The 27,731-nt window shown below is 37.3% G+C and overlaps 1 protein-coding gene across 7 annotated transcripts in view; it reads right to left on the bottom strand.

The window, feature by feature from the left end:
* The window catches only part of MAP4K3 (mitogen-activated protein kinase kinase kinase kinase 3), a 197,520-nt gene continuing 171,253 nt past the window's right edge, over nt 1,465-27,731 (bottom strand). For 4 of the 7 annotated variants that reach the window (XM_021088336.1, XM_021088339.1, XM_021088335.1 and 1 more), the window contains 11 exons: nt 27,457-27,536; nt 22,094-22,154; nt 21,893-22,010; nt 19,950-20,008; nt 18,564-18,667; nt 13,398-13,569; nt 10,052-10,120; nt 9,877-9,969; nt 5,995-6,065; nt 3,530-3,585; nt 1,465-2,895 (listed from right to left, as the gene is read on the bottom strand). In XM_021088336.1, the coding sequence (XP_020943995.1) occupies nt 2,808-2,895; nt 3,530-3,585; nt 5,995-6,065; nt 9,877-9,969; nt 10,052-10,120; nt 13,398-13,569; nt 18,564-18,667; nt 19,950-20,008; nt 21,893-22,010; nt 22,094-22,154; nt 27,457-27,536 (971 nt within the window). In that variant the 3' untranslated portion in view covers nt 1,465-2,807. Of the gene's footprint in view, nt 2,896-3,529; nt 3,586-4,043; nt 5,682-5,994; nt 6,091-9,876; nt 9,970-10,051; nt 10,121-13,397; nt 13,570-18,563; nt 18,668-19,949; nt 20,009-21,892; nt 22,011-22,093; nt 22,155-27,456; nt 27,537-27,731 lie in introns of those variants that run through there. The other 3 variants (XR_002342963.1, XM_021088340.1, XM_021088338.1) reach the window with 3 other exon arrangements.

The following is a 27,731-nucleotide window of genomic DNA, read 5'->3' as shown; positions in this document are numbered from 1 at the left end:
AAAAGTGATAAATGTAGACAAACTGCTATGATTATTAACTTCTGTGTTATTTATTTATTTACTTTTTGTCTTTTTAGGGCTGAACCTGTGGCATATGGAAGTTCCTAGGCTAGGGGTTGAATTGGAGCTGCAGCTGCCAGTCAGCCACAGCAATGTGGGATCCCAGCCACATCTTCGACCTACACCACAGCTCATGGCAACGCTGGATCCTTAATTCAGAGTGAGGCCAGGGATCGAAACCGTGTCCTCATGGATACCAGTTGGGTTCATTACCACTTTTTTTTTTTTTTTTTGGTCTTTTTTTTTTTGCCATTTTTTGGGCCGCTCCCACGGCATATGGAGGTTCCCAGGCTAGGGGTCTAATCGAGCTGTAGCCACCAGCCTACACCAGAGCCACAGCCACGCAGGATCCGAGCCGAGTCTGCGACCTACACCACAGCTCACGGCAACGCCGGATCGTTAACCCACCGAGCAAGGGCAGGGATTGAACCCGCAACCTTGTGGTTCCTAGTCGGATTCGTTAACCACTGCGCCACGACAGGAACTCCTCATTACCACTTTTAAATCATAAGTCACATTTTAATTTTTTAAAAATTTTTTGGTCTTTTTGTCTTTTTAGGGCCGCACCCACAGCATATAGAGGTTCTCAGGCTAGGGGTCGAATCAGAGCTGTAGCTGCTAGACTATGCCACAGCTATAGCAATGTGGGATCCGAGCTGCGTCTGCAACCTATACAATAGCTCATGGCAACACCGGATCCTTAACCCACTGATGGATGCCAGGGATGGAACCCGCAACCTCATGGTTCCGGATTTGTTTCTGCTGCTCCACAACAGGAATTCCGTAAGTCAAATTTTTTTTTTTTTTTAGATAAGGAAACTGTTCAGAGTCAAGTCATAGTCAAGAGCATTAACAGGAGTAGAAATGTCACCTCTTGATCCTAACCCAGTTTTTCCCACCTAATCTTCCCCTTCCTTGCCTCTGAACTGCACTTTCAACTATACTCCCTTCCTTTCTCTAACCCAAGAGTCAGCAAACTCTTTCTATAAGGGGTCGTTTTTGGCTCTGGGGGTCATATAGATTTTTTTGGGGAAAACTATATTTTTTGTAAAAGCAGCTAAAGAAAATCAATATGTGTTCCATCAAAATTTATTTATAAAAACAGGCACTGAGCAGGATTGGGTTAAGGAATGCAATTTCCTGAACCCTGCTCTAACCAAAAGATTATGAATGTTTTTATTGATTTTCCTGATCAGGAAGTTAAAGGTTCTATAAAAGATGCCCCTTTCTCAAATGAGTGAATATTACCCCTTTATGAAACTGAGATGACAGATCAAAGAAAAATATGATCTGAGGGATAAGAATGGCTACTTAAGGATTTAAGGTAATTAAAAATTTTTTCTCCTTAATATATTTAGTCTTATTAAATACAGATTAAGCCAGATGACAAGCTACTATACAACAGCATGTTAAAAAACATGTTTATTTTACACTATGTACAATCAGGAACATATTTAAAAGCATTGCCAATTAAAATAAACAAAGACTATAAATCACAATTTAGTTTGTTCTTAGTGTATATACTCACATTAAAATATAAAGAACACATACCAAAAAAGAGCCAAAAGTGTGTATTTTGCTAAAACTTGGTATATACATATTCCATTGGAAAAACGCAATCAAAAGTGACTTTAACCACAACTAAGTTCCTGTGATGTGTAGTAACCATTATATTGTATATATGAGGTAGTAACTAAATCATTTTGGCCATGTGTTAATACTCTAAATCAAAAGAAACATGAAAATGATCATAAGGCCCACAAAAAGTAAAAGTTCCACTAGAAATTTGAACCACTTCACTCTATGGAATGTTATAGTTCTTATAAGTGATTATATGAAATGTTGAGTGTGGACACTTTGATAATGCTAGTTTATACTTTGTGCATACTGTAATTCAGAAAACTGCAGTGTTACAACATGGTACCGCTATTCTGTGATTCAATTTTTTTTCAAAGGTATTGTTTTAAGCACAGACAAGCAATCTTACAGGATTCTGCTTAATTATAAAAAGACCAGTTACTACAACAAAGGGTTAATTGGTTTGTTTCACATAGAAAACAATCCAAATACATTTAAAAAAGATGTTGTGGAGCCAAATGCATATTGACAATGTCACAGCTTACTTTTGTGACTTAATACATCACATATCAATACTCTGTGCAACTATAAACACACCAGTGTACTTGCATTAAAATTAAAAACAAGATTATAAAATGATTACAGCCTCCATTACAATTTTAAAAGTTACAAGATTTATCTTCATATTACTAAATTACATATAATAAAAATACAATAGTGTTAAATGTGCTGTTTCATTGCCAGCATCCCATTTTGTAATATAGCCACACCCAAGAATATACTGAAGAATTCTTAAAATATTAATCCCAATTGCATTTTCATCAACATTTACATCTGTACAGATAAGACACTTACTTGTACATCTCATAAAAGTACATTATCTACATCAATTCTTAGTGTATGTCTTCAGCAGTATGAAGTTTCACAGAAAAATACTGCCTATATGTACAAAGATTACATAACAATGAGTTAAGCACTTGTGTGGTTCAATATGCTAGTTATATCCATACCACTTAAAACAAAAATTTTCCCATCTTGTCTCATGCCACAATAAATTACAAGTAACTGAAGCCAGGTAACTGCAGCTTTTGTACAGCTTCAAGCATCCGTTAATGTTGCAGTGGTAGTGTTCTTTCTTTCTACAGTTAACTGTCAAAGCACAACATTTCTCAGTAACTGTTTTCATGACCCGCCAGGATGTACAAATTGCTATTTGCTGTGGGGTTATCAGTTGGCCTACTTTCCAAAACCACGACCCTAAAATAATAAACAAACAAAAAACATATAACAAAACAAAGTTATTCTTGAAACCTAATGTTAGCAGAAAAATTTTCCATTCCTTCTTCATTATATGCCCCAATAAATGCTGCTTATTTGACTATGGGCAGAAATCATTTGCAAGTCACTATGATTAAAGAGTCAGTTCCAGCTCAGGAAAGTAATTTTGCTGCCCACCACTTCCCACCTCTAAGCCAGTGTTGTTCTTCTAAGAGTCAGAGGGGGCAAAACCTGTACTAGAAATAATTTAGGGGAACTTAATTCTTATTATAAATTCTAAAAGCAATCTGTCGTTTGAGAATCAGAAAGTAATAGAACCCCCCCAAATCCTAACTGGTACTAAAACCAAAAACTTCTCTGTTTGTTAGCATATTCTTGTGCTGTAAACATAATTTAGAGATCATGTTTAATGCAAAAGAAGCAATGGCAGATTCCTGTTACTTGGAAGATCAGGCACATTCTCAGAGGCTTTATAATTTTCTGATCTGTGAATTCTTACTGTGTGAAAGATATGCTATTGAATATATTACCAGAAAAATTTCAATTCTCTTGAAAAAGAAACCAGTTTCATGCCAGATTAGAACTATGTATTTAATACAACCCCCTTTCATACCTGTCAGATCCAAGCAGTCTGAAAATTCTTGTGCTATCTGAAATTTCTTGTGTTACCTGTTCAATTAAAATATCAATTTAATTTCTGAAATTAAAGGTGTAAAACTTTATATGGGCATTTAATTTAGAACTCTAGAGAAAAGAAACATAATTCTTAAGATGGAAACAGATTCCTTCATGACAATTTGTTAAGTCAGCAGAAAGGTGCATCCATTTGTTAGTCTAGGAAAAATGTGGCTAATTTTGAATTATAAAACATGGCAGTATAAAACATTTACTTGTTATGTAGGCCTCAAGGAAAAAATTTAAAAGCAAAGCACCTAGTCCATTTTATGTATCAAAAACCTCTTGAGGGAGATCCTGTCGTGGCACAGCGGAAACGAATCCGACTAGGAACCATGAGGTTGCAAGGTTTGATCCCTGGCCTTGCTCAGTGGGTAAGGATCCGGCATTGCCATGAGCTGTGGTGTAGGTCGAAGATGCGGCTTGGATCCTGCATTGCTGTGGCTGTGGCGTGGTCGGCAGCTGTAACTCCGATTAGACCCCTAGCCTGGGAACCTCCACATGCCTCGGGTGTGGCCATAAAAAGCAAAAAACAAAAACACCTCTTGAGTTATGTTAATGCCAATAGCAATCCTCTTGCAGCATTAAGCCACTTAAAGTCTGGTACTTTTTTTAAAAGGCTGCTATGTGTGGTGTGATGGGACAGACTCATGACTCAAGCTTAAATTCCAATTCTCCCACTTACTGGCTATGATGACTGCAAAAGGTATGCAATTTGTTGGAAAAAGTTTTGCCTCTTGAAAATGGGAGAGACAAGGCCTACTTCGCACAGGTATCTCGTAGGTATTATTTGGTATAAAACCTAGCTAAGAAGTGCTCAGTAGGTAATAATTCTCTGTCCCATTTTTTTCCCAGTCTCCTGAAATAGTATTTTCTGATGGCATATATCCTTAAAGAAGTCCTCAGTATAACCAATTACCAGTTAGAGAATTAAGAATGAGTCTACAGAAGAAAGAGAAACCCACTGTTTATTGCTTACTGAGAGCAAAACATCCCAATTATAATGGCAGTAGCTCCTCCCAAAATTTGGTAGGCTGAAAAACAATTTGATTTTGAAACTGAAATCATCCTTGGGCTGCGTATGTAGTTTAAAAAAGCCCCTCAGGTGGGTTTTGGGGCAAACTATTTTTTTAAACCACCCTCTTGTATCCTGCCATTCTTTCTCTTCCTGGAGCTTATTAGCTGTTGACTATTCTTATCTCCATGCTCCATTCCCTCAGGTGACTTTAAAAAAATCTTCCTGAGAAGTGAGCCCTCTTACGGGAATTTCTCCCAGAAACATACTGGCAGCCTCCTTTCTTGAATGCTTACTATAGGGCAGGCACCACCCTAGGTACATTGCATGCTTCCTTCCATGTAATCTTAGCAACCCTATGAAGGAAGTATTATGCTGTTATCCTCAATTCACAGATTAAAAAAATACGGGCAAAGAGAAGTTAAGTGATATGCATGATCACAGTTACTGAAGAGCAGAGTTGGGACTGAATCCGGGTGTCTCTTTTGGAAACCACCCTCATGATCACTCTGCTATGCTGTTCACCTGGTTAGAAGAGAAGCTGCACTTAATGAATGACAGTTTAAAACATGAAGGAGCTACTTTCTTAAGGCACCAAAGGTTTTCCTTTCTCTCCAAAGCTCAAGTAAAAGTTACACTGTTGAGGCTGGCTTGGGGGTATTGAAAGAACTTATGATGATTTTACTCGCCTAATATACTCCAGGGGGCAAGTACCAAGTCTTATTTATGTTTATAAGGCCAGCACTTTCTGACGTAAATACTGAACTGAGTTGACTGTGTCATGATTTGGAGTTAAATTATTCCTGGAGTTAAAGGCTAAGGAGATATAGTTAAGGTTAATAAAGAGGAATAGGTTAATAAAAGATTAATAAAAGGGAAAAGAAAGGGGCAAAGAATCTTATAAATGTCAAGTGAATAAGGGTAAGAGAAATAGGAGGCAAGGAGGCTTCGAGAGAAATGTAGAACCCTTTATTTACTTAGAGCCTGCGCTGGTCATTATTTCTCAAATACATAGTAGAAAAGGTGTCTCAAGACAGAGAGAGCCAGCATCAGCACTCTTGCTCCAGGTGACAGTCTGGGTAAGGTGAAAGAAAATCAGGGTGAGCTCACTTTTAGCATTTTTTAGGAAGTTCTTGTTCTGAATATAAGAGTGATTATCTGGAAGCACATAAAATATGCACTAAAGTTGTTTGGGTGATTGGAGAGAGTTGGCTATAAAGTATGTGCTATTAATTTTACTAGACTGAATATAGAAAATATTAATAAAGTTAGCAAATCAAGTATTCCTTTTATCAGTTAGGAGTTTCCAAAGTTAAAACGAGTTGTATGATGTACAATTTGATGTTTTGTGGCCATTTAATGAACATAATTTTTAAAAGATTACTTACCTCATTAGATCTAAAACTTCTACCTTGCATTCCATGTTTCCAGAAAGCTAGCACACTGTCTTGTAGGCAAACTAGCAGGCAAGAACAGCTCAGTTACTGTTAATAGTACAAAAGTTCAACCGATAAGCATCATATCATTCCTCTTTCTATCTTGCATAGCAATATTTCAATTAATAACTAATGATAGTCATTCCATATTTACAGTGGCTTCTTTACCACATAGAACTATACAGTATATAATAGTATATAGCATATATACTATACAGAATTGATTCATCTTTTTGGCAAGAAAAGGGAAAATCACTGATTTTTTTGCTATGCAATTTTTGCTTTGCTAAAATAATAGTTTAAAATATTTCACACATATAGAAAAATTTATTCACCATTCCACTCTCAAACCCTAACATTCTGCTGTATTTCCTTTTTGTTTTAAATACAAATGAATAGAGCTTGCATCCCTATATACTCCTCTATACCATTCTAGCCTTTCCTTCCTCCCTGAGATAACCACTATTATTGTTCTCATGCATGTTTTCACTATTACAACATGGGTAAGTTCACATTACCAGTGTAAACGTTATATTGAATGTTTCCAATTTTTACACACTGGATGTTCCTAAGTTGTTACTACAAACAATGCTGCAATAAACATTCTTATACTTCTTAAATACATGAGCAAAATTTTGTCTAGGGTAGATACGTATAAATAGAATTACAGGGATAGAGGCATATATGTACCTTCTAAAAATTGTAGTTTTGCTTTTTTTTTTTTTTTTTTTTGCTTTTTTAGGGCCACACTTGCAGCATATGGAAGTTTCTGGCTAGGAATCTAATTGGAGCTAAAGCTGCCGGCCTACACCACAGCTCACAGCAACGCCAGATCCTTAACCCACTGAGCAAGGCCAGGGTTTGAACCCACAACCTCATGGTTCCTAGTTAATTTGTTTCTGCTGCACCAGGATGGGAACTCCCTAGTTTTGCTTTTTGAATTTACATGTTTCATACGTATTTCTGTGTATTTGGTGAGGAAGAAATCTGATTTTGTTTCCTGCAGATAACAAATTATACTGTCATTATTTGTTCTTCAATAGTCTATCATTTCCCCACTGACATATGATACAAATTTCCATTTACCTGTAGGTCTATTTCTGACCCTCCCCTTCTGTTCCACTCTTCTACTTATCCCTGTGTTAATCTCACACTGTCTTAATCACTATGCCTTTATAGCAAGTTTCAACATCAAGTTGGGCAACTATTTGTTAAAATTTATTTTACTATTCTTAGGCTTTCCCTGTTCTATATAAATTTTAAGATGAGCTTATCAAATGGCACAAAATACTTTGTTGGGGTTTTTATTGCAAATGCACTGAATTTGTAAATTAACTTGTTAAGAACTGACATCTTTCCCATATTCAGTCTTTCTATCCATGGGCATGGTGTAGTTCATTTGTTCAAATCTTCTTTTATGCCTTTAATAATAATTTGGAATTTCCTAGATAACCGTCTTAAATATGTTTACATTTATTTCCTACATATCTTACTAGCATATCAGAAAGTTGTTCATCTGTGTTACTCATACTGAGCAACTATGAATTCACTTATTGGCTCTAAGAGTTGTATGTTCTAGTAGATAATCATAACCTTAGCAAAAAAATAAATTTCTACTTTTCTTTTTTTGGGCCATGTACAGGGCATATGGAAGTTTCTGGGCCAGGGACTGAACCTGGGCCACTGCAGTGACAACACCAAATCCTTAGCCTGCTGTGCCACAAGGGAACTCCCTACTTATTTCTTTCTAGTCTTCATAGTTCCCTTTTCTTGTCTAACAAGATGATGTTGAAATGTGATGACAGTAAATATCCGTATCTCATTCTCCAACTTAGTGGGAATTAGTTTAATCATTAAACATGATATTTTTAATAGGCCCTGCTAGATGAAGGGCATTTTCTTCTATTCTTAATTTTTTTTTTGGTCTTTTTTAGGGCTGCACTTGCGGCATATGAAGTTCCCAGGCTAGAGGTTGAAACGGAGCTGTAGCTGCCACTCTACGCCACAGCCACAGCAATGCCAGATCCAAGCTGCATCTGCAACTTACATCACAGCTCACAGCAACTCTGGATCCTTACCCAGTGAGCGAGGTCAGGGATGGAACCCGTGTCCTCATGGATACTAGTCAGATTTGTTTCCACTGAACCATGATGGGAACTCCTATTCTTAACTTCTAAAAAGTTGTTTAAAAAACCATGAATGACTTACATTAAAAATTTTTTTAATTGAAGTGTAGTTGATTTATAATGTACCAATTTTTACTGTACAGCAAAGTGACTTAGTCATATATATATATATATATATATATATATATATATAGAGAGAGAGAGAGAGAGAGAGAGAGAGAGAGAGAGAGAGAGCGCGAGAGCGAGAAAGTGAGCCAGGAATTAACCTGCATTTCCACTGAGCCACGACAGGTATTCCTGCTAGTATTTTATATAGATTTTCCAAAATCTATTTTTAAGAGATTGGGTAATTTTGTTTCCTATATAATTTAATTGATTTTACTATCAATAGTGTTAAACTCTTATTTATTCAGCATTTCTTCTTTACCATCTGAAGCAGCTTGCAAAAGACAGGGTGGATTAAAATCACCTATGAAACCACCAGGCCTTATGTGGGCAGAGTCTTAATCAGAAGGTGACTCAAATAACAGTCCTGGCTCTGGTTCTGCATCTTCTGGGGCACATCATTAGTCTTCTTTACCACTCAGGAGGGCAACAGGTCTGTTGGCTTCAGGCCTTTGAGTTTCTGTTCTTTCTTGGTCTTGTTTTTTGACCTATTTGTTTTTAAATATGAATTTCATTTTAACATCTTGAGCAGATGTTTCTCAAAAGTGACGACTTCTTGGAGTTCCTGTCATGGCTCAGGAGTAATGAATCCGACTAGTATCCATGAGGATGCGGTTTTGATCCCTGGTCTTGCTCAGTGGGTTAAGGATCTGGCGTTGCCATGAACTGTGGTATAGGCTGCAGGTGCAGCTCGGATCCTGCGTTGCTGTGGCTGTGGCATAGGCCAATAGCTGCAGCTCTGATTTGACTTCTAGCCTGGAAACTTCCACATGATGTGGGTGCGGCCCTAAAAAGACAAAAAAACAAAAACAAAAAAACTGACTTCTTGATATCATCAGAATTTGCTTGTTGGGAGAGAGGCATTCTAATTGGGGGAAAGAGTTAAAACAGGACCAGAAATAAGACAAATGAATTATCTGTCCTTGGTTCTATCTTCTGCCAATGCATACATTTACAAGAATCTTTACTGATAAAAGGATATGAGAAAAACTGTGTATAAATAAACTAATTGTCACTCATTTTCCCCAGCATTATTTCTTTTATGACCATTTGACTTTATTTCTCCTGAAGGTAAGCATTTTAGACTGATTCTGTAAGTAATCTATTTTCAGAAAAAACTCTCATCAAGCAAAATGTAAAATGGCAGGAAAGAAATTCCATACACTTATGGATCTCTGATCACTAGACACAAGAGCAAAAATACAACAGATTATATATTAAGTACTAAAATTCAAAGTACTTATTGGGAAACTCTACAGGAGTCTAAGAGAAAATGGAAATTCATAACAAAGTTATGAATAATGATATTTATTTACTTTGAAAATGCCAAATATGTAGGGACGATAACACTATTTACAGATTACATCACAGTTGTTAAACTATTTTAGAGAACATAAAAAGCAAAGACTGATACTTCATTTTCAAGATATCCTTTATTTTTAAAAATGAGTCCTCAGTAATACATTTTTATAATTTCAAATAGTTATCAGAGAAATTATTTTAAGAAGCTCATAATGCAATCAAACAAAAAACTTTGGCTTACCTATTGATTCAATTTGAAAATCAAAGGTGAGTTCCGATGATAATTTTCTGCTAGATTTTAACCTTCCTTGGAGATTTACTATTTTTATACAACCTAGAGAGAGGAAAAAAAGCCACTCAGAAACTAAGATAAAAGAAATCTTATCAAAATAAGATATTCATAAATAAAAACTTACAGTCCAAGCATACAAGGATGGTATCTCTTTCTAGCTGGGTTACATGAGTAACACTTGTCTGTGGGGTATCTGCAACACAAACAAACTTGATAAAACTTACAGAATATACTAATATTTAAAGCATGGAGATGTGAAAGAAAAATAATTCTGAACATCTATGAATTTGAAATGGATATACATTTTAAGCTATACATATATAGTTGGTGTGAGCCAGGCAGCTTGGGTTCAAACACTGATGCAAGGGCTAAACTGTGAGTGCTTAATGTAGAGTTATTGACACTACTATGGTGATGCTATTATTTTATTCATATGTGACATCAGGGGTCTAATCTCCTATATTATGGCTATGATTAATTTCTGATTTTAGATGCAGAAGGCTGTGCTCTGTACATCATTATATGCAGTGGCTAGCACATGCAATAAATATTTATTGAATGAGTGAATCTGAGAATCAAATTATGTCAAATACAAATAGGTTCAAGAAATACAGAAGTATTCTGAGAAATACAAAGTACTACAAAAATGCAAAGAGGCATTATTATTATTATTTGGCTGTCCTGCAGCATATACAATTCCTGGCCAGGAATCAGATCTGAGCTGTGGTCATGACCTAAGTCGCAGCTGCAGCAACACTAGACCCTTTAACACACTGTGCCAGTTGGGGATCGAACCTGCATCTTGGTGCTGCAGGGATGCTGACTATTCTGTTGTGTTAGAGCAGGAACTCTGAAGCATTATTTTTATAATGATTTATCAAAGTTTTCTTACAAACAAAATATTTAAATGACTTAGTTTTTAGGAAGCAAAAAACAGGCTATCCATGTTTTGTATGAACATCAAAACTGAAACTGCTGAGCTACAGGCCTTTGTTTCTGGAGAGTGGGTCTGATCTATCCTGCTTGTTTTCTACTTCCCATAGTATTCAGAATCTTAATAAATGTAAGGACTGCTGTATTTCAGACCTTCACAAATATTTTAGACCTGGTACTTCTGTAACTAACCAGGTTTGGCAGGCTATGGAATAGGCCTCCTGTAAATCAGACCAACCAGGTCTTTCTAACTCTTACACACTTGATGAAAATTAGTTCAAGTCTAGCATTACTAGATGGAAAGCCAGGAACACGAGACTCACAAATTGGTTATAATAATTAGTTTCTGAACACTGGAATCTTCTGGAGATCTACTGATGTGAAGCTGTCACCCCTAGGTATTATTTAATTGGGGATGTGTATGACCTGAGGTACCAGGAATTTTAAAAGCTTCTCAGATGGATTCTACAGCTGGCACACAGAAGCTCCCAGGCCAGGGATCAAACCAGAGCTGTAGCGGTGATGATACCGTGTGGTTATGCTGTAGGCCACCCATGGAAGTCCTCAGGTGGATTCTAGTATGCAACAGAATTTAGGAAACCACTAGCTTATAATTTCAGCTGACATAGGACCCTAAACATACTTTCTCTCTCTTACTCATCTCAAAATCACAGGGGCATTATATTCGTTACGTTTAACTTCTAATAAAAGGATTTCATTATGGTAAGAGAAGTAACCAAAGTTCCTGGGAAGGAAGGTACAAAATTCTTTCATCAGAAAATGATGCCCTTCATTTAACAATTAGTAGAAAAGGATTAAAATTAAAATGCTTGGGAGAAATAAGACAACTGAAATTCACTAAATAACATATTAATCAACTAACAATTCCTTCCTGTTATGTAGGGAGGAAGAAATTAGAAAGAAGTTCACTCTGTGTCTGAAAGGGAAGACGGGTGTTGAAAGGGAGAATATAACAGAGAATCTGTGGGAGCCAAAGAGAAGCCACATATGCTGCCAAGGGCTGGCCATGTTTTCCTTCAACAGTGTGACCTCAAGGGAAAACTATTTTAAGTTTCCTGGGCTTCAGCAAGCCATGTAATTGTCTTTAGCCTTTTGTGAATGTGTCTATATCATTTTCTTTTTTCAATGCCAAAAAACTCAGTCTCTTAATTTCTTTCCTTTAGTGAACACCCTTCCAGGTTTCCAACAAACTCAACAATTTGCCAATAAATATTGATTAAAACTGATTGATTAAATATTTATTGGCAAATTGGTTAACATTTCCTTAAGTTGCCAAAGGCTCTGACAGAGGGCCTTTGTAAGACCTTTAAAAATTACCTTCTACAATGGCCACTGTTGATTTTACAGTAAAACACTGTACGATGTCATCTTTAAAGGGAAAAAAGCAAAAGGACCTTTGCTTTACAGCACAAATGCAGTGCTTTACAAATAAAGATTAATAGGCCTTTAAGGTCATTTTTTTTTTTTTTAATCTTTTTTTCTAGGGCCGCTCCCGCGGCATATGGAGATTCCCAGGCAAGGGGTCTAATTGGAGCTGTAGCCGCCAGCCTACATCACAGCCACAGCAACGTGGGATCTGAGCCATGTCTGCAACCTACACCACACACAGCTCATGGCAACACCGGATCCTTCACCCACTGAGCGAGGCCAGGGATTGAACCCGCAACCTCTTGGTTCCTAGTCAGATTCGTTAACCACTGCGCCACAACGGGAACTCCAAGGTCATATTTTTTTTAAGTGTAAAAGTTTAATCAGATTTATTTACCATGAAACTCAAGTTCTGCCAATATTGTATGGATTGCAACAACACAATTGAAGTTTCAAACTATAACCAAATTTCTGTAAGAAGATCGTTAATCAGAAATAATATTTCCTAAGATACAAACTATGAAAGAAGGATCTGCTACACAACTGGATAACGTAGATCAAAATTTAAAGAAATAAATTATATATAATCTCTCCTCAAGCATCCTTAAATACTTCGGAAATATTTTACTGCTTATTTATAATTTGTATCCTATTTAAAAATCACTAAACTATGTATTAAAGTTACTGGGTAGCACCTGTGTATCAATTATAAAAATATATTGTAAATAAACTATACTTAATACAACTTTTCCTTTTATATAAATCAGCTTTCCTATTAGCCTATTTACTTATGTGTGTATATATGTTTGGTTTCCCAAGTGTGGTCCTTGTATTAATATTACCTGGGAACTTAACTTAGAGAATGAAAATCTCAGGCTCTACTCCAGATCCCTGAATGAAAAACTCTGGGATGGGGCCCAGCCGGTGACTCTGATGCATAGTTAAGTTTGGGAATCACCAGTAAATTTTAAATGTGTCAAATTACCTACTTCAAAGCAAGTCATCTTTTCTTTTTCCAGTTTAATAAGTGTTGTTCAAGATTGGATTTTTATACACTGTTTTTGCTTAATGAACGACATAGTAAATTTAGTACTTATAAAACCAGTCTGTATAATGGCCTTAGTAATTCAATAAAAAAAATCACAAACCTGATTCGGTAAACCATGAAGAGGTAGAATTTGGATTGACTGTTTCAAATCGAACCACCTGGTTGAAGTCTCTTCCTTTACTGACGCCAACACAAACTAAAGGGTACTCTTGTTCAGGAACTACCAGCATTTCAAACATTCTAAGTGGACACGGTATGGGAAAATCTATGTGCTAGAAAAAAACAAAATATATTAAACAAAGGAAAACAAAAGCCAAATAACTTCATGAGAACACTATAAAGAATTTTTAGTTTTATGAAAATACACAAAACAGTACTCTCTCAAGATTGGGTCATCTCACAGAAACCCAAGGTAGGCAGAAAAATCCAAATTATGAAATTATAAAAATTTTAGGTTAAACACAGTAAAACCACATACTTTTAGCATATCAGGGCTGGAAAGGAACTTACAAATCACTTGTCCAACCCTCTTTTTTCAGAGTTGGAAACTAAGCAATTGGATGGCTGGTCCAGGGTCCCCCCATCCCCCACCCTCTGTAGCAGAGTCTCCTGTCTCTCAATTCAGTGCTGCTTCAGTAATACTCTTCTGCCTTCTTTATCTAACTGAGCAAACATGGATGAGAAAACTGAAATGTTAATTAGCAAGAGACAATCCTCTTACAAGTGTGGATAGAAAAAAACCCCACAAGCAAGAGACGTTTAGCCCCATATTTCAAGTGATTCTATTCAATAAATTAACTGAGTTATAATGCCATTGATTTTAATTTTACATAGGTTTAAATTATTACACTAACTTCATTAATAATCAGGGACTAAAACCACAAAATACTATACATACCCACCAGAGGAATGACAATAACGAGGGCTACTACTAAGAGAGAGAAGTAAACTGCTAATACATCCATGGCGGGAGGATAAACTGGTACAACCACATTGGTTAATCATATTACCTATTAATGCTGAAGATATGAATCTTCAGAACCTGTAGTAACACTCCTAGTTAAATGTTCTAGAAAACATGACAGCACGTATGCACAGGTGCCATATGCAAAAATATTCACAAGCTGCACTGATCAGAACAAAAAACTGGAAGTAACCCAAGTGCCTATCAACAGGAGAATGGATAAAATGAAGATATATTCATACAATGGGAAATTAGAGCTCAGTAAAAACTAACTAGAGCTACATCCCACAATTCCACAAATATAATGGCACAAAAGAAGTCAAACCCAAATGAGTATGTAGTTTATGGTTCCACTCACATACTGCTGAAAAGTCAGGGACAAGACTAAAGTTTCAGGGTGCATATTTATATAGTAAAAATGGAAAATATGGAAGGATGATTTGTGGGGGGTACCAGGAGGAGGTCTGAGGTGCTAGCAATGTTTTCTTCACAAAAAAGGTTGTTTTTTAAAGAATATATTGGTCTTATGCATATTTTATTAAGTCTACTTTTTTTTTTTTTTTGTCTTTTGTTTTTAGAGGGACACACCCGCCCTATAAAAACCACCACACCTGGAGGTTCCTAGGCTAGGGGTCTAATCGGAGCTATAGCCTCTGGCCTACGCCAGAGCCATAGCAACGCAGGATCTGAGCCACGTCAGCAACCTACACCACAGCTCATGGCAACGCTGGATCCTTAACCCACTGAGTGAAGCCAGGGATAGAACCTGCAACCTCATGGTTCCTAGTCAGATTCGATTCCGATGTGCCACAACGGGAACTCTTAAGTCTAGTCTTAATATATTTTGTATTTTTGTTGCTCTTATAAATAGTCTATTTTTTTTCATTGTTTCCCAAATGGCTATTGCTAGTATCTTTAAAAGCTACTGAATTTTATTTATTTTTTAATCTGGCAATTCATTGTAAATTGTAAAGAAAATAAATTCTATAGAAAATAAATAGGTGAAATAAGGCTACTGTACCTACTTGTCTTAAAGTGTCAGGAGATATAGCATGGTCCTTGCGGCTGGACTGTGAAGCTGTACACACACTGTAACTTCCACATCCTTCCTTCCCTGTGACTACCTGAGGGCCTCCATCCTACATGTACAGATACTCCTTCACTAAAACTCTCCAAGCCCCCTCTCCAGGAGCATTCTGCCTGCAGATATGCTATGGATAAAATTTGTCCTATTTTGGAGTTCCCACTGTGGCAAGTGATTTAATAAGAATCCAACTGCAGGGCTTGGGTCGCTGCAGAGGTGTGGGTTTGATCCCTGGCCCAGTACAGTGGGTTAAAGGATCCTGTGCTGCTGCAGCTATGGCCCAGATCTAATCCCTGGCCTGGGAACCTCCATATGCCTCAGGAATGGCCATTAAAAAACAAAACAAAACAAAAAAAACCTGCCTATTTTTAATAAAATAAAAACATTTAAAATACTCTCTGAAATGTGGAAAAGGCAGTAAGGCCGAAAGAAAACAATGCTTCTGTTTAATTTTTTTCTTAGCAAATAAGAAAACCAACAGATTTTGCATACTTCTATATTTAGCTTCCAACAATGTAACTAAGCAGTATATATAAGTCATTAACAGGAGAAGATTCCCACGTAATAGTTTGCTTTTGTTTGTTTGTCTTTTTAGTGTGGCATCTGCAGCATACAGAGGCTCCCAGGCTAGGGGTCGAATTGGAGCCACAGCTGCTGGCCTATGCCACAGCCACAGCCACAGCAACATGGGAAGCAAGCTGTGTCTGCGACCTACACCAAAGATGATGGCAACTCTGGATCCTTAACCCACTGAGCAAGGCCAGGGATTGAACCTGCAACCTCATGGATACTAGTCGGATTCATTTCCGCTGAGCCATGGCAGGAACTCCTTTTTTCTTTTTTTCTTTTTTTTTTTTTTTAATGGCCATACCTGCAGCATATAGTAAGTTCCAAGGCCAGGGGTTGAATCTGAACCTCAGCTGAGACCTATAGCACAGCTTGGCAAAGATGGATCCTTTAATCCACTGTGCGGGGCCGAGGATTGAATCCACGCTTCCCCAGGGATCTGAGCCACTATAGTTGGATTCTTAACCCACTGCAGCCACAGCAGGAACTCCTCCCATATAATAGTTTTATGTATGTATTTATTTATTTATTTGCTTTTTAGGGCAGCGCTCACGGCCCATGGAAGTTCCCAGGCGAGGGGTCGAATCAGAGCTACAGCTGCTGGCCTATGCCACAGCCATAGCAATGCGGGATCCAAGCTGTGTCTGCAACCTACACCACAGCTCACAGCAACACCAGATCCCCACCCACTGAGCAAGGCCAGGGATCAAACCCACATCCTCATGGATACTAGCTGGATTTGCTTCCGCTGAACCACAATGGCATCTCCCTATATAACAGTTTTAAATCTAGCTGCTTTTGGTGACAGTCCTTGAGGGCAGTGACTATATCTTGCTTCAATTTACAACTTTTATTTATGATGGAAATAGTCTAGTGAAGCAAAAACTTTCTCAGAAATGTCACAAAGAGGAAGAACACATAAAGCATGTTTTTGAACACATCTGATAAGAGTTGTAGTATAGAAATTTCATAAATGCTAGTTGAGATCATGTCAAATATAGAAAAAAAATATACATACAAAAGACCTGAAGCACAGAGAAGAGAAAGGAGAGTTAAGATTAAGGGAAGTAAATAAGTGCCTGTGGCTCAGGGGGTTTAAGGAAAGTGGGAAGAGCAAGAGTCTTGAAGGAGACCTGCAAACATAATTGTACTGAAAGTCTAACATCTTAGGATAACTGGCAACAGGCCTCAATGGTCAGGGCCAGGCTCCCTGGTATCATCTACTTGGAAAAGAGTAATTTTGGGTAGATAATTTTTAGGCTTCCAATGTCTTCAATGTACATATTCTCCTGTGTGCTCTGACTACATAAAACTCTTTTAATAGAAAAAAGGGTCTTTCATTGCATATTAGAATAATTGGTTTAACATATCAGGTAACACCTTAAATTCATTCATACTAAGGTTTAATCAGACTATTAGTATCCATGTACAACTGATATCACAAGACTGTTTTACATTCTGACAGAGGTTAGGAATGAGAGGGATACCTAAAATAGACTAAGGAGGCAGACAGAGGAGGAAAGGGTTGTAGAAAAATAACCACATACACTTAACCATTAACCACTTCGTCCAGGATGTGCCATGCTTTTATCAAACAGGCAAAACCAAAGAGGGTCTGAGAACAAAACTATGTGGCCAGAAATGGGCTGAGCTCAGAAGCTCTGTTTTGACAATTTATAAGGCTATCTTCCCCTTCACCTTTTGGTTTAAAAAATTTTTGTTTTGGTGAATTTGTCTATGAAAATACTACCTCAATGGGTTTTAAATTCTTTAAACTCTTTTTTCATTTCTTTAGCCCCAGCCAATTTTGAGGTCAATAAATACTGATTTAAAAATTAAAACTAAATTTCCTAGTCACTAATAAAATTGTAAATAATAGGAAGCCAATACTTTAAAATCAAATCCTAATTCTGTATTATTCAATTTAGGAAGAATTCACTCAGATTTTATTCTGATCCCAACTTCTATGAGATATCAAATGCTCATGAAATAAGACTACCTAATCTATATTAAAGCAAAGAAAATACCTTAAAAATTCATATTGTATATTTCCTTAGGGTGACTTCACACACTGCAAATAAATTTTTCCTCAAAATTTAGGTTATAGCTGAGTAATACTAGATTTTTTTTGTAAACTATAGTTAATTTACAATGTTGTGCCAATTTCTGCTGTACAATATTAGATGTTTTGAAGAATATTTGTTAAAGATTCTAGAGAAACTCAGGCACAAAAAACTATCCATGGGAAGGCCTGGGCAAATTAACAGGTAGGCAGACACCACAAAGAATTTCCCCCTCATTATGGTTATCCCTTGTCTTTTTAGGCCAAACACCAACCTCCATCACAGCAGGTTGTCTCTCCTGCGATGGAGCACATTACCTGGAAAATCTCCTGTTTCTGACATCAGACTGTGTATGTGATTCATTCCAGCTCCTACTGCTGAATCTCTGAACTATCTGTCTAGTCTTTCAAAACTTTTACCAGGGCAACTGAATTCCTTACAATTGGGCAGATTTTCACCACTCTGTCATATAATCCAAGATTATTATGTTAACTTGAGAATTAAAAGAAAAAATTTTTTTCCCTGAAAGAACAGAAAAATTGGCAAGCTTTTATACTAAAAATGACTTAGATTGACATTCGTGCTTACCTTAATTAACATAAATTTCTGCATTGGTTCAACCCATTCTAATAGAACAATGCTAGTCTGAAGTGCCCCACAAAGGTATTTATGGCCTGTGTAAGGATTTCTCACTGTCAAGGCAAAAAAGTGTATGTAAGTTCTTTCAGAACAAAAAGTCCTTATAGTAATAGTTGCATGCTCCAAGTACAAATAACAAAAGCTGGCTGCCAGTTCAATTTTTTATTTTATTTTTTTTAGGGCCACACCTGCAGCATATGGAAGTTCCCAAGCCAGTGGTGGAAACAGAGCTGCAGCTGCTGGCCTACGTCACATCCACAGCAATGACAGATCTGTGCCACGTCTTCGACCTACACCACAGCTCATGGCAATGTGGGATCCTTTACCCACTGAGCGAGACCAGGGATCAAACCTGCATCCTCATGGATACTAGTCAGATTCATTTCTGCTGAGCCATTGACAGGAACTCCTGTTTTTTTTATTTTTAATTTTTTTTTCAATTTCTTAATTAGACTGCAGAATGAAAAAGAGGTTCCAGTTCAGGTAGTAACTGGAACCTCCGTTATCACTCGCAGGATGTTTATTTGTATGCACGAATGAGGCTGCTGGTTGTTACAGGGCCTGAGGTGGGAAGGACTTTAAGTCTTGCGGTAGCAGGGAGATTAGCTGAGGCAGCAAGATCCAGAAGGAAGCGTCTCAGTAGATTTGGGGAGATGTTGTAAATTGATAGGCCCAGCACATGTGGAGGCTGGTGATTCAGGGTGTTCTTGGCAGTAATGTTTAGAGGCAGTAATGTTTTGGTCCTCAGTACATGAAAACTAATCAAATTTTAAGATACAGGTTTCCAAATAATAAAACTGAATTGCCTCTGAGTTTTTTAAAGGAGGAAAGGAAACTATTTTTTGCTTTTTTGCCAGATGCAAAGAGATTAGCTAGTTGTTATGGGGATCAGGGGAGGACTTCAGGTTAGTGGTATGTGAACAGGTAAACCTTCACATCACAAGCTTCACATATGAAGGGTATGTAAATACACGCTGAGTGAATAAATGCAATCTCTTAAGCCATTACTAAGCAGAATGGTGAATGATCAGTAAAAGGTTCCTAGGAGAACAGGGTGTGATAATGTGCTGTAATAAAGTCATCCCACTTTCTCCATTTACCCACTCAATAAATTATTTGCAGAACAGCTATATGTGCAAGGTACTACATTAGGTTTAGTTTACATGGAGATAGAATGGCCAAGACACTTATTTTACTTAAGGGGGAAACATAAATTATTACTGGCAGAATGTCCTGGAGTAGTACTGTTTTACTGATTTAAATGTGAGCATCACAGCATTTTCTTATCCACCCTGCAAAGCAGGAGAGCTACATGATTTTGGACAGTTTACTTACCAACACAACACTTCTGACACCATTTGGTTTCAGGGATTTTTGCTGATACAGCAAATTTCCTAAATAGAAATGGAAATGAATATATAATACATGTAGGCAGAGTTATTATTTCATGAGAATGGTAATGTTACAGACTAGTAGAAAAAGGATGAGTGATTCAAAAACTGGTCCTGGCATAATAGGTCATTTATTAAAAATAAGAATATATCAGATACATTTCTCAACACCCCTCCAATCAATTCCAAATGGACTAAGAATTTAAATATGAAAAACAAAACTATAAAATACTTAGATTTTAGAGGAACAAGACCTTGGGATTTCTTTTAAAAATGCAAAAGTAAATCATGCAGGAAAATACTGACAAACTTAAATTGGTCTTTTTTTCACTGATATATCCCTAACATCTCAAACTATGAGTGGCATTCAAACTGTTGAATGAATTTGTTTAATAAATTATTATCTTTAGTTTACCAAAGGATACCACTGAAAGTAAAAAGATGAGCCACAAACTGGGAAGAGAATAGATCTCTGTTCTGACAAAACAATATCAAAGAGTTAGTGCATTAAAGTTCATGTGCCTTATATTCTTCGGGGCTCTTTACTTAGCTTGGAGGTCAGTTTCCATGCCCACAGGAATTTAGGATTATCAAATTAGAAAGCTGAATAGAGACATACTATAAGTAGGTAGAAAAGCAACAGTACAACACGGCAGCTGGGAGAATAAGAGGGGGATGGTAAACTACACAAGTAGAAAGAAATTCCCTGACCAGTTATAGACGCAACACCCCTAAGTCCAACTATAGAAACTACAGTACAAGTAGAATAAATCAAGTTCATAATCACAACTAAGTCACCAAGAAAAGATCCAATTATGCTCACTGTCATCTATTTTAAGAAGACAGAAAAACTTATAGTATATTTTAAAAGATTTTCATCAAAAGGTTAAATTTTAAAAAGTTTTTGTGCACAAAGTGGTAAGTCTTAGCTATACTGTAAACTAGGCAATGAACAACAGATTTTTTAAGATATTTAAAAGCTAATATTATACATTAGTTGCTTTACAACTAGTAACGTAAAGGAAGAATGGTTACATCATAAAGTTTTCTTGAAATATAATTTATACTAAACTCAGAAAACACTAAACAAATAAAGTCCAATTAAAATAATAATCAAAATGAAGAGAGAACATAATTAAAAATCCCTGAAAATAGAAAAGCAAAACACCTCACTTTCTAAGTAGTGATTATCTTCTTTTCTTTTTTGGTCTTTTTGTATTTTTAGGGCTGCACCCACAGGATATGGAGGTTCCCAGGCTAAGAGTCCAATCAGAGCTGTAGCTGCAGGCCTACGCCACAGTCACAGCAACATGGGATCCGAGCCTCATTTGTGACCCACACCACAGCTCTCAGCAACTTGGGATCCTTAACCCTCCTCAACCCACTGAGCGAGGCCAGGGATCGAACCCGAGTCTTCATGGATGCTAGTGGGGTTCACTAACTGCTGAGCCACAAAGGGAACTCCCAGTAGTAATCGTCTTCTAACAAAAAAATCTTCATTTAATAAGTCATTTAAATTTTCTAAGTTTAGAAAACTCTTTGAGGAAAATTCATCTTATTCAAATTGACACAAATACATCAAAAGCACTACATGAGATATAAAATTATCAGCAAGTTCCAGAAAAAAATTAGTGTTAATCTTGTAGAAAACAATTAAAAATTCAGAAAAAAAATGTCTGATGTAATCGGAAAGCATAAAGTAGAAAATTTTAGAAGAATGTGATTAAACACTTGTGAAAATATATTATTTCTTAACAGTTTTTTCATTACACATGATTTCTACAATTGTAAGCTGAGTATTTTTTCAATTTCTGTAGCATAACTATCTTTTAGGATGAATTAACATGGTATCTTTAACGATGAAAACATAATTAAAAGCACAGTTACCTTGGCAGTATTCTGTCAGGGAGTTTGTGTGCTGGAATAGAAACAGGTAACTTTTGCATTTGCCTTGCATAATCAAAAAGCCCTGGTAAATTATGGGAATAAAGTTGAGAAGCTTTACCTGTAGAGAAAAATGAATATGACATAAGAACTAATAACATAAATAAAAACAATTACAAGGTACTTAAAAACTAAAAGACTTACCAGATATTGATAGTAGGCAATTGTTCATTACATACAACCATGTACACCTTCGGGGAAACAGCTGATTAAAAAAAAAGCACAAAGTTTACAGAGGATAACAGACAACAACAGTGTAAATATGCACGTATTAGCCATCTAAACTGTCATGTCAATAGGCCAGTTCTTAAAAAAGAAACTTTTTTTTGTGTGTGTGTTTTGTCCTTTCAGGGTCACACCCGTGGTATATGGAGGTTCCCAGGCTAGGGGTCTAATTGGAGCTGTTGCCACCGGCCTACACCACAGCCACAGCAACACCAGACCATTTACCTATAACTTTTTTTTGTCTTTTTTTAGGGCCCACACCCACAGCATGTGTAGGTTCCCAGGCTAGGGGTCTAATTGAAGCTCTAGCTGCCGGCCTACACCACAGCCGCAGCAACTCAGGATCCGAGCCACATCTGCGACCTACACCACAGCTCCTGGCAATGACGGATCCTTGACCCACTGAGCGAGGCCAGAGATTGAACCCAAAACCTCATGGTTCCTAGTCGGATTTGTTTCTGCTGCGCCATGACATGAATTCCTTTTTTTTTTTTTTTTTTTTTTTTGTTTTTGATAAGGCATTTAAAACAAGGTGTTATACACACATTTATAAAGAATAAAAATAAATTAGCAGCATAATTTCATTATCTAAGTGATTAGCTCACTCTCCTTATGGTAAAAACTATGTAACCCTAAATTATACATAGTCATTTTCACACAATGTTATTCCTTATTTTGATTCTGGGGTTTTAAATAATTAAGACTCTCCGCCGTAATTCCAAAAATATGTTCTTATCTAGGCATATGGACATGCATGGCTTTTGAAGCAGAAGAGAGAGAAAAAAAGAGACAGTGTTTCCATATCCCGAGCAGTTTCTGTATGGAGGAAAAAAAGGCTGAGAGAGAAAACGATGAAAACACAAATCATAAAGGACACATATGAAATTGATTATTGAAATCTAGGACATAAGAAATGAGAGGTACCTTTCTGGAAGCTTTATGGTGATTAGTATTTAGGATTAAAACAAAGGGAATTTCATGGAACACAGTTATATATACTCTGAAGGAAAAAAAACAACTGCTCTCATTAAGATATTTCATTATGTGTATCAGTGCGTCTCAAAGTGGTCCTTGCACTAGCATCATCAGCAACACCTGGGCATTGTTACAGATTTAGAAATCCAAGTCTCATCTCAGACTTTCTGAAGGTGGGTCCAGCAATATATGGTTTAACCAGCCTTCCAGGTGACTCTAACGCATACTTAAGTCTGAGAATCACCGATAATATAACTAAGCATTCTGAGTTAAACAAGCTTGGCTGCTAGGTTTGCCCTGGCAATTCCTATTAGGTTACCGCCAACGGACTGGGATGAGGGTAGGGAAAGGAGAGAGGGAAGAGACAAATGATGAAACATATCAAGGCCTCTAAGGACATTACTTTAAAAAAGACACAAAGTCACAAAGATGGCCCTGAATAATTAAAAGAGGAAAAGGGGGAGAAACAAAGCAAAATCTGTTTTTTTTTTTTTAATTTTTAAATTTTTTACTTTTTTTTTGGCTGGGCCTGTGGCATACAGAAGTTTCTGGGCCAGGGATCAAAGCCCGCTATAGTAGAGACTGGAGCAACAGCAGTGACACCCACAGATCCCTTTGCTAGGCCACCAGGTAATTCTAATAAAATCGATTTTAAATAAAACCTAGTTGTTTCATTTGTTTGCAAAATTTATCCACATAAAACACATAATTTCTGTGAACACGTAAAATATGGCACTCTGTGGTTTTTAATTTTGGAAAACTTGCTTATAACTTTATGTCTCAGACTGAAAGGACATAAACATTTCCTGCTTTATGCTCTTCATAAATATTTCACAATATAACTGAGACTTCACTGGCTATATGGAGAAAATCTGGCAGATAAAAGAAAGTGGTAATGACTTATCTCAAGCCACATACCAGTATAAGTTACTGGTTTTTATTTAATTCAGTGTTGAACTCAATTTATTTTCACAAGAATACATATTTTAAAAGTATTGCTAGAACTAAACTTACAGTAGATTGAGAATACATATTTGTAAACATAAGTAAGTTAGCTTGATACAGGCATATATAAAGTACCAGGGTAAGACACAACCCTGATATGTCAATAATATCGACACAAGGACAATGCAAAAGTATTTACGTAAGTTTTTGAAGTGTTAGAATTAACTGTGGATTTTCATTTTTAATCATGTTTAATAAAACTTTAAAGCTTTTCTAGATTTCTAATGTCTACTTCCTTTAGCAAAACAGGCTGTGGGTGAAATAATCAGTTTATAATAAAGGTACACAATGCTTAAGAGGAGTAGGTTCTGCATTTTGCCTAGATTCAGACAGCTATTTTCTCAGTGGCTCTGTGGCCTTGGGTAGATGACTTGTCTCTGTGTCTCAGTGCTATTTGTAAAATGGGGCACCTATTCTAATACTGTTGCTGTGCTGAGTGAACATGATGCTCCTTGTAGGAGTAAAATGCTTAGAATACTGGTGTACACTGAGCACTTAATAAATCTTAGCTGTAAGTAATGACAGCAGATTAAAAAATTTTAAATCAAGATCCTGTTTTGTGTCATTTTCTCATCTTTTAGCATCTTCTCCTATCTAGCAGACTCATGCCACCCAGTTTCTTTTCCTAGAGTACAGAGAAAATCAACCCAGTAATCTACTTCACATTAAGATGGAAAACTCAGGATCTCACACATATTCATTCTCAACTCTAACAGACTTCCTCTGGGAGGGAAAATATACCCTTTGATGGCCATGTTTAGCTCTGAAAATTAGTACAATTTCAAGTGCTAAAGCACTCTTAGGTGCTTTTTATCTATTTATTTATTTATTTGGTTTTTTTTTTTTTTTTTTTTTGCCTTTTCTAGGGCCGCTCCCGCGGCATATGGAGGTTCCCAGGCTAGGGGTTGAATTGGAGCTGTAGCCGCCCGCCTATGCCAGAGCCACAGCAACGTGGGATCCGAGCCGGGTCTGCGACCTACACCATAGCCCATGGCCACGCCGGATCCTTAACCCACTGAGCAGGGCCAGGGATCGAACCTGCAACCTCATGGTTCCTAGTCAGATTCGTTAACCACTGCACCACAATGGGAACTCCACTCTTAGGTGCTTTAGCAGTTAACTCATGGCAGGGAGTTACTGCAGACTGGGGGTGGGTGGGGTTGATGGGTACTTTCACTCAACTGTCCCTTAAATATGTTGATATAAGCTTACTCCACCTACGTGTGACATTTTTACAATTAATATAATAATTAACATTGTTCCTTATAATTAACATTGTTACCAGTACTGTGATTTTAGATATCTTACTATATACATATCCAAGAATATTACTACCTTTGAATTATTTATTTACTAATTTTTATAAATAACGAGATCTTTTTCTTTTTTTCCTAGTTCATATGTATTTTTCATTCACTTCACTGTCTATCTCCTTCCAGGTTAAAAGATTTCTTTTTTCTTTTCTTTTTGGTTGTCCCTGGGGCATGTGGAAGTTCCTTGGCCAGGGATTGAACCTGTGCCACAGCAGTGACAAAGCCAGATCCTTAACTGGCTGAGCCACCAGGGAACTCCAAGGTTAAAAGATTTAGAGTATGGAGATCCCATCGTGGCTCAGTGGTTAATGAATCCAACTAGCATCCATGAGCACATGGGTTCGATCCCAGGCCTCGCTCAGTGGGTTAAGGATCCACTGCTGCCATGAGCTGTGGTGTAGGTTGCAGACGCGGCTCGGATCCCGTGTTGCTGAGGCTCTGGCGTAGGCCAGTGGCTACAGCTCTGATTAGACCCCTAACCTGGGAACCTTCATATGCCGCAGGTATGGCCCTGAAAAGACAAAAAAAAAAAAAAAAAAAAAAAAAAAGGATTTAGATTATGTATATCAAACAGTTTAGGATCTGGTTAGAATACGTGATTTAAAAAAAATGTTGTAAAGAGGAGTTCCCATTGTGGCGCAGGCTAGAGGCTATAGCTCTGATTTGAGCTCTAGGGTGGGAAACTCCACATGCTGTGGGTGTGGCTGTAAAAAGACAAAAAAAAAAAAAGTGTGAAGAAAGAAAAAAGGAAATGTTTGGTTATGAAGAAATCATCCTTGCTTGTGGATTTTTCTCTCCATTTTATTTGTAAATCAATTTATTGATTGAGAATGGAGAGTTAGTTACACATCCCACAGGCACCCACAACTCGACGTGACCAAACTCAATGCACCATCATTTCCTTCAAACTGACTTCCCTTCTGTACAAACCCTGCCTAGTGGACTGTCATTCACCCAGTCCCTCAAGCTGGAAATCCAGTCAACCTAGACTTCTCCATGATCTCCACACTGAACTGGTCATTCAATTTGGCCAATTCCACTTCTTTAATCTTTCTCTAAGTCCAGTGTTTCTCTCTAGAAGCATTACAGTAGGACAAGCAGGGTGGTGAAGTATTTAAGGACATGGACTTTGAAGCCAGTATGCCTGGGTCCATATCCCAGCTTAGCCACTTAACAGCTCTGGGATCTTTGAAAAGCTACTTTCTGAACCTCATACTTCTTATTTGAAACGAGATAATAATGGTACCTACTTCTAAGAGTCACTGTGAAGATTGAGTTAATGTATATAAAGCATTTAAAAATAGTACCTGACATACGGTAAAATTTATATAGGTATTAGCTATTACTATCATTATCATTTTTTTAGGCAGGTTTTTTTTTTTTCCCCTTCTTCTTAGGGCTGCACCTGTGGCCCTAAGTTCCTGGGCTAGGGGTCAAATCGGAGCTGCAGGTGCTGGCCTACGCCACAGCCAAAGCAATGCTGGATCTGCAACCTACACTGTAGCTTGCAGCAACGTGGGATCCTTAACCCACTGAATGAGGCCAGGGATTGACCCCACATCCCCAAGGACACTATGTTCTTAACCCACTGAGACACAACCAGAACTCCTATAGGCAGGTTGTTTAGCATTCCTGGCCTCTGGGTACTAAATGCCAAAAGCCTCCCCTGAGTCACTGTGACAATCAAAAATGTCCCCATATTGGAGTTCCCATCATGGCTCAGTGGTAACTAACCCAACTGGTATCCATGAGGATGCAGGTTCGATCCTTGCCCTCGCTCAGAGAGTTAAGGATCTGGCATTGCCATGAGCTGTGATGTAGGTCACAGATGCGGCTCAGATCTGGTGTTGCTGAGGCTGTGGTGTGGGCCAACAGCTACAGCGCAGGTTCGACCCCTAGCCTGGGAACCTCCGTGTGCTGTGGGTGTGTCCCTAAAAAGACCAGAAAAAAAAAAAGAATTAAAAAAAGGAAAAATATAAAATAATATACCTGTTCCATTGATGTTTCATGAAGTTCATTGAGATTTAAGGTATAAATCCCTTCTTCAGCACCAAATATCAAGTACTGATCTGAAATGAGAAAAGTACTCCACTGATTGTGACATATAAAATACTTTTTGAATGGATTCATATAATCTAAAATTAAGTATATCTACATTAACATGTGAAAAAAGAATTGGTATGGTCTGTAGGCAGTATTTTTTATTTTAATGCAAATAAGTAGTTAGAAACTCTAGCGCAGCGTATTGGATTATATGCAGATAT

Source organism: Sus scrofa, chromosome 3, assembly GCF_000003025.6.
Source record: "Sus scrofa isolate TJ Tabasco breed Duroc chromosome 3, Sscrofa11.1, whole genome shotgun sequence".
Taxonomy (NCBI): domain Eukaryota; kingdom Metazoa; phylum Chordata; class Mammalia; order Artiodactyla; family Suidae; genus Sus; species Sus scrofa.
The sequence above is the reverse complement of the archived record's forward strand: the minus strand, read 5'-3'. Positions and strand labels throughout refer to the sequence as shown.